This window comes from Acromyrmex echinatior, chromosome 8 (genome assembly GCF_024713525.1).
Source record: "Acromyrmex echinatior isolate Ae372 chromosome 8, ASM2471352v2, whole genome shotgun sequence".
Classification (NCBI taxonomy): Eukaryota; Metazoa; Arthropoda; class Insecta; order Hymenoptera; family Formicidae; genus Acromyrmex; species Acromyrmex echinatior.
The window spans coordinates 10,671,824-10,690,934 of NC_141859.1; the positions used below are offsets into that span (position 1 = coordinate 10,671,824).

Consider the following 19,111-nt stretch of genomic DNA (forward strand, 5'->3'; position numbering starts at 1 on the left):
ACTAGTACTGTTTGCACATAGAGTAACTCCGGCAAATACGCCGCGCTGGGATTTACGTCGCAGAAGTCAGAAAAAAAATAGAAGGAGTGGAAGTAATTTTTCCGCACTTTCCTTTATGTTATATTAGTATAGTGTTACGATTTCAGTTTCTTACTGTTAACATTAATGAAATTATTGTGAGTTGAATCGATTTGTCACTGTGTTAAGTAGCATAAATTATTAATCTACATAAAATGATTAGGACGTGTAAAAGACTTGGTGGTTATTTCGTAATACATAAGTGTAGAGGAATAGTAAAGCAAAATACAAGTACTTTGTTTTTGTGTTCTTTGTTTAGTTTGTTGTCTTGTATATCCCACCTGTTTGATATACGGCATTTTTAGCGGGCGGGATTTATGTAAAGCATACAAAGTGCGCAGATTGAATTCAGTGCACTAAATGCAGTAAATGCATTACATAAAATATATACCTCATAACACTTGTAATACATGTGGGGAGATTGTAATTATTATTTATTACTTCATATATATATTTATCATTCTTATTCCTTAATAAAACTTTATAAACGCATTTTATAAGTTATTATTTTATATATATTTTTATGTCTTATTTATATTTGTAAATTTTTATCATTTGTAAATTTTTCATGAGCCGTACATACCCCCCTTCCTCTTCCTATGAGTAGTCATATATCCCATCCCTATGGAATATACATACGGCAAAAATGCGAGGATTTAAAAAAGTTTATTTTTTAATACGAAATATAAATATTTCAGATTTCTAATATTTTTTTCATAATAGACAGTATAAAGTTACTGATATAGTCCGTTTGCTTTAAACATAGTAAATGATATTTATTAAATTAAGTTTTTGATAGGTGCGGCGTATATACCGGAGTTACCTTATATTTTATAAATTGTAATTTTAGAATACATATGGCTTATATTTCTATAGATGAAAAAAGAAGAGAATCCTCTATATTTCTTCATATATACAAAATATATACGAAATAATCTTATTCACATTTCTCACAGAAATAAATAAATTATCTCGGCGATTGAAGGAAATATTCCTCTATCGTCTATACTTTTATAAAAATGCAAGGATTTAAAAAAGTTTATTTTTTAATACGAAATATAAATATTTCAGATTTCTAATATTTTTTTATAATAGTAGACAGTACAAAGTTTTTACTGATATAGTTCGTTTACTTTAAACATAATAAATGATACTTAATAAATTAAGTTTTTGATAGGTGCGGCGTATATACCCGAGTTACCTTATATAATATTTTATAAATTGTAGTTTTAGAATACATATGGCTTATATTTCTATAGATGAAAAAAGAAGAGAATCGTCATACCTTCATAAAAAGACAGATTATTATTTCTTGCAATCGACATCAGGGATAATATAACATGTAATATATTATTAAAAAAGTGATGTAAAAAAATAATTAAAAAAAAAGAAAATAAAAAATTTGATTTGGGCATGGCATCAAAATAATTAAATTTGAAGAAATAATGCGGAATATATATTGTACTTAGCCCGCGATTCAGTTCGCGTTTCCGGTACGAGGTAAAGAAGAGAAAAGAGCTCTCGACCTTGTATTGTAGTACGACGGAATGAATGTTTTGAGCTACGTGACCTAACGTTCTATCGATATTATAAGTTATTAACCCCTATATTATGTGTCAGCTCAAATCACTTTTGCATATCGCACACACCTCAAGTCCGACCTATGCAGTTATGTGTTTGCTCTGTGTAAATAACCAGCGCAAAATATCTTTCGAGGTTGAGCTGGAGGCCGTTATGACCCGGCAAATAATACCTGAGATTTTTTTCGCTTTGCAAAACCGACGTGGCATGCCGAACAATGCTTATACTCTGCAGTGAAAATATTTGTCACCGCGAAAACACGGATGCATTAAATCTGTCTGCGATTTAATCGAAATAATGCCGCCAGTTCTGTCGAAAGAATGTGAAAGATATGAAACATTATGGCCCATATTCAGAACACGTTTTTGTCAATAAAAGCGCGCTTTTATCTCTGAAATTCTATAGTATGCGTAAACTATAGCATGTTAGCACGCTAACATCGTTCATCGTTGCAAGGACGTTCTGAATTTGGGCTTATGTCAAGAGATGTCTAGTATTCCAGCGCAGAAAAAATGCTATGGTGACCACGAGTTGACCACAACCAGAAATAATGATAACATAGGCCAAAAAAAAATATCTTGTGTTGGGATGGAGACCCAGTTATTCTTATGTATTTTGAGTCGCTGAATACAAATCTGACGAATCAAAATAGGATCATCCAGGGTAAATTTTCAATCTAGAGTGAAAAAATGGATCAAAAATGGGAAAAAATGGATCATTTTTTTGCTCTAGAAAACTTGCCCTTGAAAACTTACTCTGGATGGTCCTATTTTGATGTCAGATTTGTATCAGCGATTCAAAATACATAAAAATAGCTGGGGCTCCAGTACAGGGTACTTTTTTTTGTGGGTCTGTATAATTTTTGTCCATCAATACATTTAATTATGATAAGATAGACTATCTTAACAGCCATAATCATTAAGCTATGCCGATCTTAACGGTTATCTCAATCGTACTATAGTACAATAGTACAATAGTTCTTGTAAAAAAATGGGCAATTTTTAGTCGTGACAGTTTTTCTCGGCGTAAGAATATTTTTATTCATATCAATAATTATTTTGATTTGTGAGCTGATTAATTAAATTATTATATGAATCTTTCTGAATTCTTGTACATTTTCTTGGTAAAACTTATTCAATTATTATTATTTTATAATATTCAATTAAATTAATTTGTATAATCTTCATGTAATTATCGTTAGATTTTACAAAAAATGATGAAATAAATTCGCGATATTCTTTCATGTTAGAAGATGAACAATACACATGAAAAGAATGAGTTAGTTGCAATATCTAAAAATTTAGATATAAAGATGTAAGTCTGAAAATAATTTTGTTAAACTATCAAAATTATTATGTAGGATACTCAACATGATTATCAGAATATCAAAATTTTTTGCACCATTGCTCATTAATTTATTATGCTTGAATTTTACAGAATTATTTTAATTTCAACAAAATGATTTTTAGATCTAAATTTTTAGATATTTCGACAAAATTATTCTTTCTATGTAGCCAATGCTGGTTTTTTTAGGACAATTATTGATAATTAAGTGACAAATAATTAAATCATCTTTTTTATTTTATTAAATATCCAAAGATATCCATTAACACATACAAACATTTGTTTAACAAAAGTATACAATGTCCACCCACAGTACAGTAAAATCCGCCGATAGTTCTTTTTATTACTTTAGTTAATTAATAATTATTCATTATTGTAAAAAAATGATTTATTACAGAGTGCTGAAATATGTATCTATTTATGAAAAGATTTTCGATATTATTCTTCATTAGCATTTTTTAAAATTCTATTGATCAAAGGTTCTTTTGTATCAAGAGGCATACATACACGAAGAAAAAAAATTTGCTGGCATAGCACTTTGTGCATAGCATTTTGTGCTGTCATTGTGAATTTTATCAGTTATTACATGGATAACAAAAAATCTGTTAAGAATATTAATTTTATTTGCTGAAAAATGATTTTGCCGAATTTGCAAACTGTCTTATATAAAGACAAATTTCGTGTTTCTCGACTGTGAAGCAATAAAGATTCTTTAATTGCAGAATGTAATTTATTTTGCTAATGTTTTCTTGTAAATAATAAAACTAAATAAATTCCGTTGTAATACATAATTTTAAATAAGAATCGCCGTATATAAAACATTTGTACATTCCATATAAATTGTATATTATTAGAGGTAATATTTTAATTTTGACATGACCATGCGTGCAGTATGCTCAAGTGGTATGCAGTCTCAAAAGTGGGCTGCTCTTGGCTATCCGCGTGCATCATGGAATCCGGCTACCTGGTGAAAGTACCACTACCTTCGTGGATTCTCTATGCGCATCCAAGCGAGCATGTGTATCTGTGCTAAGCATGAGGTGGGACGCTATCGGAATAATGCGAATGGAGTGTCAATGCACTCTATTGTGTCATCCGCCACTAACTGTGAGATAATGTATCGTATAGTTACCGGTCGTCTACCCGAAAATCAGCAGTACAGATTCGAACAATGTAATCTGTTCTAATGTGACATTAAATGTCGTTAAATATCGTGATTGTGAAATATATTGATATATTTTGGTATACTAAAAGGAAATAGTAAAATATATTAGTAAGTATTAATATCAAATAAAATAAAAATAATAGTAATAACTTTTAATTCCTTTTTACCATATTTTTATTAAAGATATAAAATTTAAGAATCATAAATTCATATTATTTTTAATTTTGAATCATTAAAGATATCTCGATGTTAAATTAGAACAGTGATATACAAATGATAATTCTTAATTACATAGTTTTGCCATATAAATTTTATTAGTAAATTTCTAAGCAACATACAACTGGTAAGACTCGTTCACATGAACATTTGTATAATTGTTAATCAATCATGACGATGTAAAAATAATATTTGGTTATGTATAATTTGTATTTCTATTTTTTGTATTTATATGGAATGAAATATTTATGAAAATCGTATTGCTATAATCATATTTTTTTAAATAGAAAAGAATGCTCGTCATTTTAATAATTTGAAAATATACGTTCATGGTCAGTAAGAACAGAAAATGCTATTCACGTAATACGTAAATGCATTTGACGCAATCCATTGTGTAAACAAAAAAATCGTGATAAGAGAAATGGACATCACAGCCCGCATAATTTTAAGTGATGCTCAAATTTACAAATGATGGGAATGTATAAAAAGTGGCTGTTTAGTTTACTAACAAACAAATAAATTAAAATAAACGCATTGTTTTCTAAAAATGAACTTTCCGCTTTTGTTAAAACTGAAGATTGATTTTACGACAATTTTAATTTGAATCCTTTGATTAAAAACGAGATATTAGAAGAAAAGGCTAATGAGACATGCAAAATTAGAATATTTAGAACGAATTAGAATATTTAGAATATCAAATACTTAGAACGAATCAAAACATCTGTATTTCAAATATTAAAAAAAAATTTTTTAGATGACCTTGAATTTGACATCGATCTTATTGACCTTGACCGTCATAATGATCTTCGCAAGGTCCTTGATTTTAAATTGAGACATTATGGGAGCTCTTATAAAAAATTATTACGCAGCGATAATAAAAATCGATTAGCATTCAATCAATATTTTTCTCGTTTTATCTTTAGAATTATTAAAAAAACATTAACAATAAGCAATTTACAAATTGTTTATTATTTATTATTCGTAATATGGATGCAATTAATAAACGAAAAAAAAATCTATTCAAATCATAAACTTTCAAAAATATTATGTAAAAGATAATTTTCTCTAACGTATGATTTTACTTAAATAACTGATAATTAAATACAATGATAATGCATTTCTAATGAAATGAAAGCATTGAAATATTGACATTTACTTTCATTTTTATTCCTAATGTTATACTCGAATAACTCGCGATAATTTCATCAACAGTATATCCGAAAGAGCGCGTCAAGCGCAACGGCGAGATTTACTAAAGTAAGACGAAGAGAAGAGAGTGCGAGATATTTCTCTCAACGGGTATTTCTTTCAAGCGAGTATTCCCGGTTAATTTTACCGAGCCCTAAGGAGCGCGTGCGAAGGATCGACGAAGGATAATGCTAGCGGGGCTCATCGGTTGGACGTTGGCTTGAAGCGGACGAAGGACGCCCGCATTCCACGCCACAACCTGGTATAATGCGAAGAATTGGTCGTACAGAAGGAGGAAGTGAGAGATAAAATGAAACGTGAATAGCAGTGAAAAGAGAAGGATAAAAGAGAAAGATAAGAGAGAAAGAGGAGGCAGAAAGGAAAAGAGAGAGGGGGATAAGAGAGAAGAACGAGAGAGAGAGAGAGAGGAAGTGAGATTAAAAAAAAGAGAAGTTAAAGAAAGATGGAAGTCAGAGTGAAAGAAAGAGGTTGCAAAAAAAAAGAGAAATGAAGTTTTGAGAGGAAGGAGAAAGGTGAAACAGCTGTGCGAAGAATTATCTTTATCTATCCTTTTCTTCTTCTTCTTTAACTATTTTTCCTTCTATTCATTCTGTATCTTCTTTTACACCTATCTCTCTTTCTCTTTTCTTCTTCTCTTTCTCTCGCTCTTCCTCCTTTTCTTTATTTCCTTCCGTTCATCCGACTTTTTTTTACAACCTCCATTCAGTGATAAGAATTTGAATCTTTTTTTGAGAATTTTTATATTTTAATAATTTTTTCGTAAAAAAATTTTGAAAATTTTTTTTTTTAAATGTTACACAAAATAAAAAATTTGTTAAAGTCTTAATAAATTTTAAGTAATTAAAGGTTCAAATGCTTAAAACTTTTGAACACCTAGGAAATATTTCCTAGAAGTGTGTTTATCTAAAACTTTTACATTGCTTTGAAATTATTATTTGTCTAACTATCTGTCTAAACTCTGAAATAAAAATTAAAATAATAATGTAAAAAATTATTTAAAAAATGAATATATTTTTGAAATATAATATTTATAAAACACTTCCAACGTTATCGGAAATCTTTCGATTTAAAATAATTGAACATTTTGAAAATTTGTTACATATATTCGAACAATTGTCATGTATTCTTGAGAAGCCCATCACTATTTCTATCCCTTCCTCTTCTCATACTGCGACCGCACGCTTCCGACAAAGTAAACCAGCATGCGCATTATTTTGCAAGTATCTCGCAAGTGTACTGTATACAACAGAGTGCATGCTCAAGCGTAATTGGGATTCCTCCTTTCGCGAAGTTGGCTGCTGCTAGCTGCAACTGTTGCTGCCATCGGAGTAGGTTATCGTCGATGGCTTTCACCGGCGCGTAAGCAATAACAAGGAAAATGGATAAAATAGAAGATCGTTTTGATCGCGATTCTCTACGGCTTTGCATAATATAGGGTGATCCATTAATGATTATGTTACAAGAGCGGGAAAGTGAAATTACGTGAAAGGATAAGACGGAAATATAAAGTAATTTCGATAATTCGTGACTATTTTGTTGTCCAAACATTTTGTTGTCCAATTCCAAGCAAATATCAAAATGCAAATTAAAAAGTTCAGTATTTTATTGAAGAAAATTATTAATATTGTTAGAAAATTTTTTCGTATAATATCCAGATGTTTTGCAACTTTAAATAATGATTATCAGTTTATAAAAAAGTAGAATAAAGAGACAGAAGGAGTAGATACTTTGTTATCTACAAAATCTAAAATTTTGATTAAAGGATAAATCCTTTTTTTATTGAGAATTATATATTGTTTGTAATTATGATATTAATATAATTAAGATTGAATAAGAAAATGCGAAAAATTTGAACATAAGATAAGTAATATGATATTGATGATTTAAAAATATAATTTGATTATTAAGAGAGATTCTTTGTAAGTAAAGCTATTGAATCTTTTAAGCAGCGAAGCATGCGGGACGAGACAAGGCAGGGTAGGGCAGAACAGGTAGGGCAGGGCACAGGTAATATGGCTTCGTATTTTCGTAGCTGTCCGACTAAGCAGAGGAATATCCTGATGAGATTATAATGTGAATATAATGGCAAGCTCCGGAGCTCCCGAGCTACGCGTCCCATGCGGATCCACTCTTTCGATTTCGTCTCGACCGCGCGCGATGACTATGCGCTTAATCCATAACGTACAGTCTGCTCTTCTCAAGGCTTGAATCAATCCCTGCAAAGGGGCCAATATAAACGAAGGAATAAAACTACGACGAGTTCTCTAAGGCGATCATATTGTCTAAACTACCGCGCGCGTTGTTCTCGAGAGCACGGCTAGTGCTGCGATTAACATTCCTTTTTCTTCCATCCCTTTCTCTTGGAGTCAATTAAGAAAATTACAACTATTTGCCACCAAAGCGTTGTTACAATCAAGATGATTTACAACTAATTTTCGCATGTATGTTGCAGGTGGATTCGTGATATCGTAGGCGGAAGACGAAGGAATCTAGGTAAGTTCTTCTCTTTTTTTAAATTAATGTTTTTTAATTGATAATAATTTTTCTTTCTGTTATATAATTTAATTACAAAAGTATTTTTTTGAATTTATTCTGTCCAAATATATCACTTCCGAATTTATCATTCACCGCTTAACTTAAATAAAATGGCTCGACAATGAATCACACAATGAATCATACAAATGCGATGGGATCCTTTTATAATGTTGTTAAGTTATTCTCTCTTTGATTTTCTTCTTAAATACATTTTATTCTATGTATATTTGAACAAAGGATATGCTAACAAAGAATATGAAATTTTACTTGTAATTATTGCGATGAGAGTACTTGTATTGTTACGAAAGAGAGCTCTGCGAAAACATGGGTATATATATTCGTGGCACTTTAAAAACAAAATTGTATCTACTATGTATTAAAACTTTGATATTGATATGAGCAATCATCATCAATGATTTCAAATGGCAAACATAGCTAGGATCAATAGATAAACCATCGAGTTATTTTCTCATGTTGTTATGTATCAATAACGAATTCCTTAACTTATTATCTACATTATTGTTTTTATTTGAGCAATTTTTATGTGCGTCGAAAGAAAGATTTGTTTTATACGAAGAATGCACATTGTAATGAACAACTTGTGACTATGGTACCGCAACTCGGTAATTCTACTTAATTGCCGCGAACGTTAGAGGAGTCATATCCGCATATATTACAGTTATGCACAGTAATGTCATAAACTATGTATATACAGGTTTTTTCATATATACATATATGTGTTTATTATATAGATAGAATATTATCGTATTTCTTGTAAAATTGAGTGTTGTTTTTTTGAAAAAAATTTTCACAAATGCATACGAAATTTTTTATTTTTTAATATGTCATTACGTATTTGTTATCTCTCTTCTTTAGATAAAAATGTTGACAATAATAATTTTTCATAAACTCCAAGACATTGAGTTTAAATCATATCAGTTTGCCAAGGATAAGCACAACATGATTGGGATAAGTTCAACTTATAGCTATTTATTTACTTTTTCTAACTAAATACATATAGTTTTGATTGATAAATAAATAGTTTTATGTCGAGACAGAATTATGTCACAAGCATATCTAAATCAGATTTAGTTCAGTTCAGATAAGATATAAAATCATAGCTTTATAATTAGCTTCAAATTCGATACCTTTAGACAGTAACATTTTTTAATGCTGAATCTATTGTATATTTATGTTTTCCTTGATAATTCTATTTGGTTTATATTTGATTTATGGACATTCGTCTAAATCTTGGACAACTTAAATAAGCATCGTCTTATTTGTCAAAATAAAGCACAAATTTATTAAATATTATACTTATTATTGTACAATAAGATTTGATCATGAAATAGTAATTTACATTTTAATATTAAAACATTTCAATATTACTTTGATATTAAGACATATACTAAGCTGTTTTCCTGGATAATCCAAAGTTGCTTTTATACTTATAACTCATCTCAAGAATGCAACAAAACGTTGACAGTTGTTTCAAAATATTTGCGTAACGTTACTTTGACAAACGTGATTATAACTTGACTACAACAGATTGATTTTAATTTAAGTCAAGAAGTAAAAATGAGCAATGTATTCCTGCAAGAAATGCACAAAACCGGTAGCCATTTCGCGCCCGACAACTTGAACGACATCTTTATTTTCTCATTCCCGTTGTTCGTCCAATTGCACAGAGCTTTCTTTCGTTGATTATAAAGGAAGGTATTTTCACACTGCTACGATAAGCGCAGTTTATTGCGGCAACTTTACTTAAAAAAAAAAAAAAAGGAAAAGAAGCTATGAAATCTTTTTCTCTGATCTTAAGAATTTTTCATAAGCAGTAATCGAAAATTTCTTAATTTACTGCGCAAAGTATCGTCTGCTGCGTCATCTATGCAGATATATGTACATTGTGCTATCATCGCATTACTTATGATACGTTATCTGCAAAAAGAAATTTTTACAATTCCCTCTTTGCCTGACATAGATTTTCAAAATTTGTTATTTTGGTAGGTACTTTATTTTGGTATTATTTCCTTACGTAAGAACTGCATGACGCAGGTCATTGCTTGCGTTTGCTCTGTGTGTCACCGTATGGCGCGCGCGCGCTCACACCAGTCTGGCGGCATTCCATCGTGATTTGCGAACGTTTCGGTAAAGTGTATAGTGGTGTACAGCGCGCAGTTTGTAGTCCGTATAGTGTTTATGTCTGTACGTCGCGAGCGTGAGACTCCCAGCTGGTATTTTCACGCAGTGTGAAATGGCCCAATCTGATCATTTTCGTTGAGAAAAATGTTTATGATGTTCTTGATTATATATAGAGAAATATTGGAATTGGCACAAATATATTGGGTCATCTAAAAAGTATCCGCGGTTTTTTGTCACTAGATGGTGTTGATGGTTAACCCAATATAATTGTCTAATGTATAATTATTATGCAGTTATTATCTACTTTCGAATTTCATGAAAAGGCACAAATACTTAAAAAAATATGGTATATACAGAATATCCTAAACTGCGGTCTTAAGAAAAAAATAATAGATAATTTTGTAAGAAAAAATCGAAAATATAAAACAAAAAACTTTTTATTTTTCAATTTATTTGTTAGACTAAATAAAATGTATAACAAATTTACATATTTAAATTGTTGGATCAGGAATTTTTATATTTCTATACCATTTTGATGTTATCTCAATTGGACCTTACAAGAAGAAAGTTCAAAGTTTGTTGATACATGTTGTATGTATTTACTATGTAAATATACACATATATATATTTTTTTTATAACACATATTAATTATCTATTTCTATGTTATGACATGAATATTATTTTAATGAAATTTATTGTACGCGAGATATAAATACTTAAGTAATATATCTTTACAAACAGGAAATATTTAAATTCTTTTTTTTAATTATTTATAAGAACGAGGTTTTATATATATATATATATATATATATATATATATATATATATCCTCAATATTCATTAAATTTTATTGTGTTACGATATTCTACTTTTTTTCTTTTTTGTTTTTGATTTGCCACAATCGGACTTAGCAAATTCAAATCGATTTCAGTAGAGCTTTCCTTAAAAATCCACCTTGTAATCCAACTGACGATCCACCCTGTGATTATAGCAATGAGAAATCCCAGTGGACAGTACCACATATACGATATGCGATAAAGATAGAAATAGGATTTATCTTTCTCCATTCTGTAAATAAGAAATAGTTAAAGTTCATGTTTTTTTTTCATCACTGCAAATATATTGCAATATTAAGATATAACATCAAAAAATTTGAAATTAAAAGGACATTTTTTCTTATATATCTCGAAACAAATTATTTTTTCATGTTGTTAACTATTTTTCTAACTGAAGCTTCTACCAAACTTAGAATTGAAGTCTGAGTAATATGAATAAAATTACATCTACATTGAAAAAAATATTAAATTTTAATATTTGTTTTAAATATTATTTATTTTGAATAGTTCTAAATAAATATTTACTAAATGTAAACATATATTTATTTGATTCAAAAACCATTAATTTGATTTAACTATCATTTTTTTTATTAAATAAACATTTATTTACCGTAAGTAAATGTTTACCTAGTACTATTCAAAGAGATATTTAAGATTAAAAAAATCTTAAATAAGTAATTTTTTTTCAGTATACTTAAATATTTACTTACTGAAGTTCATATTGTGAATTTGTGTAAATCAACGATTTCCCATCGCGAAACATAATAGTATTATTGAATCCACAATCGTCTGTTGAGACATTCAACCGTGGAATCGGCGGTTTCGGCTGTCCAAATCCTATCCACAAAGAAAACATGAGACTAAGAATGAAGCCTGCAATCGCGCCCCTTTGGTTGCACGATGGGAGAAACATTCCAAGCGTGTATAAACCCAACATAGGTCCACCTACGACACCAAAGATCGTCAGAGCTGCCTGTGAAAAAATATATTTTGTTGAGAAAGAAATTCTACGATTAAAGATTTAATTTCATAAAAGATTACCTATCTGAAACCCGCAAATTAGTTTAATAAGGGAAGTTACCCAGATGTCCAATTAGTTTTGAAAAAGTAATGATCAGAAGTTATAGTATCCTATTTTCTATTAATTAAAATGAGTACCATTCGCTCGGAAAATTTGATATTTGTTAGAGGAATATATATAGATTCAAAGTCCGCTATAAGCTGCTCCGAAAATGAGTTTAAATGACATTTTTTAATAATTTTTTTACTTTTTGGTTTTCTACGTACATAATATACGAAATATACGTGAGTAATATATGTAAGTGGATGTATAAGTAAAAAAATATATGTATTTTTGTATGTATATACATTCGTACAACTTTATAAGTGTTCATACCCAAATATTATTCAAATTTTTGGGAGGTATAAATAAAAAAATTTTCAACTATCACTGGAATCGAGATCCAAGTTTTCCTTTCTATTTCACTTACATATATTACTCATACATATATAGAAAAATCTAAAAAGTAAAAAAAATTCATTTAAACCCATTTCATCAGAGCCATTTACAGCGAATTTTAACTCCATTCTTTTAACGAATATCAAATTTTCCGAGTGAATAGCACTCATTTTAGTCAATAAAAGATAAGATACTACAACTTCCAATCGTTACTTTTTCAAAACTAATTGGACATCTGGGTAACTTCCCTAAGAGTGAATGACAAATTTATTAATAAATGTAGAATCGATTTTTGAATGATTTAAATCACTTTTTTAATGATTAATTATTATTTCTCGCTTAATATATTTTCATTTTATTATGTGACTTATTGTTAGTACTGAAAGCAAAGTTTATATACCTGCAGCAATCCACCGAGATATTGTGCCAGAAAACCCACTGCCACACACGATAGTCCAACTACAAGAGCCAAAATTTTGCTAATGATTATTGACGTTGTAGCAGATAGGTCCTTGTTTCTGTAATCAATTTATTATTCGCGCTTTGCTCTAGAGTATCAAAGATTTTATTATTTCTTGTGATTGATATATAATTCTTAAAAGAGGGAGAAAAGGAAGAACGAAGAGGGAATGTATCCTGTACGATACTTTTTAATTTTCTACAAAGTAAATGTGCTTCTTATAATGTTTTAATATGTTTCTGCATAACATGATATGAGCACTCTTCAACGGATTCAGGTTACCTTGAAACTAGGCCGTTTTCCGGAATGACTCTGTTATATGATGTTATACAATTTTTTCACGCTATCATGATTCTTACCTTATATGCCAGAGAGGCTTGATATAATCTTCAAGAATAACAGCAGAAAGAGAATTAATCGTGGCCGAGATGGTACTGAGTCCGGCACTAAAAATTCCGGCTATGAAAAGCCCAGGCACACCAGGATAATCTGACAGCATGTCCATTACATATAACGGCATCAATTGATCATTTGAACTGATCCTGCCTTCTGTGAGTGGATCACAGTTGCGATATTTTGCATATATCGCTAGTCCAGAAAAGCACAAAGTAAGCGACATGATCGTTGCCATCGGCCAGCTCCACCATAATGAACGCTGAGCAGTTCCTAGATTGCTAATAAAATCAAAATAGTGTTAAATAGAGATGTTCTGGTGATATGGAAAATTTGACGATAATAATTATAATAATTTGAAAATTTGATCTTTCCCACAGCCGTCAAATGGAGGTTTATAAAATTTGTTATTACGAGATAACGAATCATAAGTGCATCAGTAAGAAAAATAATATCAGAATAATAATTCTAGTAATATATAGGAATAATAAAATTCTATAGTAATAAATGATAACAAAATATATTTTGTATTTTATGAATAATGCATTAATTTTTAAATAATAATACATTATTCACAAAAATACAAGGTATACTTTGCATATTTAAGTATCAGATTTTTAATGAGCTAATTTTCATGTTTTTAAATTTATAAAAATATGGAAAGAAGAATTCTGTTAAAGAATTTTATGCTTTATATGTAATATTTTTGGACTGGATTAATTCGCATTTGATTGGAAATTATGTCAATCTCGCTTTACCTGACAGTCAGCATTCTTTGAACCTGAACTTGATTAACGCTATACAAGGAAAGGTAAGTAAAGAAACCACCAAGTGTCAAACTCCACCAAGTATGTCGTACAGTTGGATCTGGAGAGATGCTGCAACATACGTAAAAAATTAAAATAAATAAATCCTGTGCTTTTGCGTTGGCAACTTTATTTTATTCATTTTATTCAATCATGAATATGTTACTTTCAATTATTTAACAACAGTTTTTTTTTCAATTTTTAGTTTAATTAGAAAATTACGAAATTACAAACACACTTTAGCCGAATTTTGTTTCTTTTTATCGCAGTTATTCTCTTACGACCATATTTTTTAATAGAATAAAAAATAAAATAAAAATTCAGTATAGTCGATGCGATAATTTCTTCTACCATAAAAACATTAATCTTTTGCAATAAAAAAACAAAATTGAGGAATTCATGATTCACTCTCTTTAAGTGAAATTATATAAAGTAGAATATATATTCCCATAAAGATATATGTCTAATAACCAAAATTTGTATAGAAATACAATATGAATGATTTAGAAAGAAATACAATGACATTTTTTGAAGGACTCTCTTTTACGTCATTCAGATATTTACTTGTTGAATTCCAATCGGGATCCTTCTTCGGCAATCTGCCAAATTCGGTCTAGACCACCAGTAGCAACTGTTGCGGTAACAATAACTGTGACAACGGCAATCAGCATTAACAGACCCTGAAAAACATCGGTGATAAGTACCGCCTTGATGCCTCCGATCGTCGAATAGAAAGTGCAGATGAGTCCTAAACCAATCACACTTGCGGTCGTTGAAAGACCGGTGGTAGCTTCTAAAGCCAATGCAGGTGCATATAACACCACACCGCTGTACAAAAGCAATTGGAGCAAAAAGGCAAAACTGGCTATTAATCGGGTAGTCGTACCGAAACGCTTCTGTAGATACTGCAACAGATATTTATATAATTGCATTAGATTAATTTTAATCAACAAAATTTTAAAGCAATACTAATACTAGTGCTATTTTCAAAATTATCAATTATAGTTATGTTAATTTAAAAAAAAAAATAAAATAAAAAATATAAAACATTTCATTTTTTTTTAGTTCCAGAAATAATTTTTTTGCTAACAATATTTTTTGCTATATATATATATATATGTATGTATGTATGTGTTTTTAAATTTTATTTATATACATAAACATACTTTTTTATATAATTTAAGCTAATAATAATAAAGAACATCAAGCATTTTATTAGACCAAACAACTGATATGAAACAAAAATATTTTAAATATAATTAGATATTTGTAATTACTAAAGATTATTTTTAACATAATAATTATTCTTGAATTTTGCATAATGGTATTAATGCTTTTTACCTCGAAAGTGCTTGCAGTGCCTAGTTTAAAAAATACCGGTAAATAAAAATAAGCTGCGAACGGTGTGGCAAGGCCATAAGAGATGTTGATCACAGCGTACTGTGTACCGTACACGTAATTTTCAGAGCTCACTCCAAGTAGACTGACTGCTGATAAATATGAAACCATCAAACCTATCGCTACTGGGATCATTCGCATTGACTTGTTGGCCATAAAATATTCCTACAGAAGTACATTCAAGAAGAGCTATTTTACTTCATCTATTTTATTTTAATATCTAGGTATTTTTACTGAGAAAATATTAATATTATATTAATAATATAAATCAGACGAAAAATTAAAGTTAAAAGTTATCAAAGCATAGTGCAATATCGTGTGATATAAAATATGAAAATGCAATGCGTGACATAAAAAAAAATGATTTAATTACCTCAGTCGACTTCTGTCGGCCACCGATAAGCCAATAATATACACCGATGCCGGAACTGATTAAAATTAATGCACCAATCACTGCATAATCCGCTGCAGTTAATGTAGCCATGATGTTAGTCACAATTCTATTCACTATATTACCAATTAAAAACAAATCATAACGTACGATTTTGCTCTTGAATAACTCATTCTGGAAATAATTATGGACTTTACTTCATTTTTAAAACCTGACAAATGCTGTCTGGGATATGTGTTTCTTATCAATGTGTAATACTTGTCGTTACGTGTAATATGTACGTATCGTAAGCACGTACAGCATATTTATAATCTCTGACGTGATCTAATCTATATATGTCTCATTATCAAAGAATACACAAATCAAAATAAGTCAATAATGCAAGTCAATGTAAGCCAATATTGGTAATAAAACTTGTGTATTATAATAATTAATTATACATTTCCAGTGTAACAAATAAATAGTAACAATTTTACGTACTGAGCATTACATTAAATTTCTATATAATATAAACGAGATATAATATAAATAAGACGCTTTAAAACCAGAGAATATAAATGTGAGTATAAAGTCAAAACTTTGATCAGAAGTAACTATAGATAAAAATTTCAACTGTCTATTGTGTTTGACAGAATATGTACTTCGATAATGATATTAAAACTAAAAATTAAAATTTATTAAATGATAGATTTCAGTTTAATTTACAAACTGTATCCAAAACTTACATTATAAGATCCGAGATCCTATGAGTTGTTAAATATAGAGTGTACGTATATCTGGTAAAACGCTTATTTCGAAGAGTTAACTAATAAAGCGCGCCAGGACAAGTGAATCAGTAAATATATTTATAATTATTAGTATCATAAATAAACACAGGATAAAGGAGTCATAATTCAGTAAGAAGAGAGTTCGAGATATAATAATGGATCTAGTAATTCCGTCTAGAAACGTAATTATTAATTATTATAATAATATAAGTTTTATACATTACCGTCTGAAGTGTCGACTTATATTGGCTTATTTTAATTTATTTCTTTAAAGCCTTATTATTCGATATAGAGATTGGATAAATACACAGTCATTTTATAATTATTTCCTATTTTTTTTGTACAATAATACTTAAATGTACATATTACTTCTTCAAAATATTTATCCGAATTTCTACAATCTTTTTTTCTTAATTTATTTTTCTCTTAATAACAAAATATTTAGAAATAATGAAAATTTATTATAATAATATATAGAAATATAAAATATTAGATATTTTCAGGGAAAGAATGTTTATGAATATTCTCGAACGAATAGTAAACAGAATATGAATTTATAGTATTATATAATTTCTGCAGTAATAAGTTCAAATTGTGAAAGAGAAACTTGTACTCTTTATTCGAGAATATTCAGGACATTTTATATAAAATTAGTATTTTGAGGCTAATTATAACGAACCAATCGTCTTCAATAAGGGCTTCTATAGACAAGCGACTTTATAGCGCCACAATTGAAAACGCCAATCCGTTCATACGGAGCTATGGAGAAAAGTGTCACAAATATTCACTTCTGTAGCACTACAGAATATAACTGTATGAATATAAATAGGTCGGCGTGGCATTTCGATTGTGGCGCTACAAAGTTTCTCGTCTGTAGGAGCCCTAACTTGAAATACAAAGGACAGCTGATAAGTAAACAGGTTGTAGACTTTCAATTGTAGCAAGTTTCCTTTCCTTATAACAGTTGTGACTCGTAACATCGTGTGATGAGGATATGACGTTGAAGTTCAAACAACGCGGATTTTTAAATACTGAAAACGAGATGAAATGAGATTCATTATCCATAAAAGCTGTGTATGGTGAAAATCTCAATTGCTTTTCAATGATTTTCATCACTTACTAAAATTAATTTTCCATTTGCGAGATCCATCGACAAATACGGTCTGGTTTGCAGTGACAAAATTTAACGGCTTAAAGATTTACTATTTACCATACAGCATTTAAACAGCAATGAATTTCAATTGATTACGTTTTCAGCACTTAAAATTCAATCACTGCATGTTATTTGAACTTCATTAACATATTCTAATCATATGACACCATGTTAACATGCACTAATTCACAATCGTTGTAAGGAAAAGAATAAAACTTATTCTTACAGTTGAGATTGAAAATTTCGATACAAGTTATGCTGCGCACGTGTGTATTACTTAGCCAAAGACTCAGCCTTTCAGAAAGTCTCGTAATAATTATAATAGTCAGAGATTAGATAAACAAACACGTCCGACTTATCTTCCTTTGTTGTGTTTCAATGAATACCGATCGTCAATGGAATCCGATTGTCAATGGAATTGGATTGTCTTCAGGATTCATAGCTTTATTATAATCTTCAATAAAATATTTAAGGGGCCGACTTTTACATAAAATTTTTTCTTTCTACTTTTGAAAACAAGTTTTGTACAAAAATTGTGAGATTAGAAAGAAACATAAAATAATGATTATATTTTGAATTCTCTCATTAAGGATAGATTAATGCGAATTTTTCAAATGACACTACTGATTGTCCACTGACAGTTAACCGATTGTTGACAGTGAGGACGCTGGGCGTAGCGGCGACGACATGAAGCATGCAGCATGCGTGGTAGCGGTGTCACGGCTGCGCGGTCTTGCCTTCAACCCCTGGTGTCCGCCAGCCGCTATCTCGCCATTCATGCCCTTCCCGGTGATCCTCTCTACTTCATCGTTGAGGTGAGGCAAATATCAATTACAAACAAATCAAAAGGTGTAATATTACCAGTACACCTATTATTGTGGGAAAGACGTAAAATAAAATTTCGTTACAACTGACAATGAGTACGAATAAAAAAGTAACATTTTTTTTTGTTATGGAAAGTAATTGCATTGAATTTAAAGATTTGAAATGTAAAGAATTTGGAAATAACATTGTGTATATATATATATATTTTTTTTTAAATAAAATGTAAAATTTATTTATTACTTATTCTCATTTTTATAAATAAGATAATATGAAATATCTATATAATGATGTCCTCGAGAACGAGTGTCACTTAACGTAAAAGTAATTAATTGAAGAATATTTAGAAATTGTT

The 19,111-nt window shown here is 29.6% G+C and overlaps 2 protein-coding genes across 3 annotated transcripts in view; one reads left to right on the top strand and one right to left on the bottom strand.

The window, feature by feature from the left end:
* The window catches only part of LOC105151428 (protein expanded), a 40,151-nt gene that overhangs the window by 4,641 nt on the left and 16,399 nt on the right, over positions 1 to 19,111 (top strand). The window contains exons 2-3 of the mRNA XM_087408905.1: positions 8,046 to 8,086; positions 18,594 to 18,749. Coding sequence (XP_087265031.1) covers positions 18,636 to 18,749 — 114 coding nt within the window. The 5' untranslated portion in view covers positions 8,046 to 8,086; positions 18,594 to 18,635. The remainder of the gene's footprint in view (positions 1 to 8,045; positions 8,087 to 18,593; positions 18,750 to 19,111) is intronic.
* Positions 11,093 to 18,598, bottom strand: LOC105151407 (putative sodium-dependent multivitamin transporter). 2 transcript variants are annotated; one of them, XM_087408913.1, is made up of 9 exons: positions 17,461 to 18,598; positions 15,997 to 16,188; positions 15,567 to 15,788; positions 14,790 to 15,130; positions 14,178 to 14,297; positions 13,386 to 13,700; positions 12,967 to 13,084; positions 11,818 to 12,080; positions 11,093 to 11,339 (listed from the first exon to the last, which is right to left on the bottom strand). In XM_087408913.1, exons 2-9 carry the CDS (start codon positions 16,105 to 16,107, stop codon positions 11,102 to 11,104), a joined length of 1,728 nt encoding a protein of 575 aa, XP_087265039.1. In that variant the 5' UTR covers positions 16,108 to 16,188; positions 17,461 to 18,598; the 3' UTR covers positions 11,093 to 11,101. The 2 variants fall into 2 exon arrangements, with proteins under 2 accessions (XP_087265039.1, XP_087265040.1); XM_087408914.1 differs by lacking the exons at positions 11,093 to 11,339; positions 17,461 to 18,598 and having other exon boundaries at positions 11,841 to 12,080; positions 12,967 to 13,025; positions 15,997 to 17,195.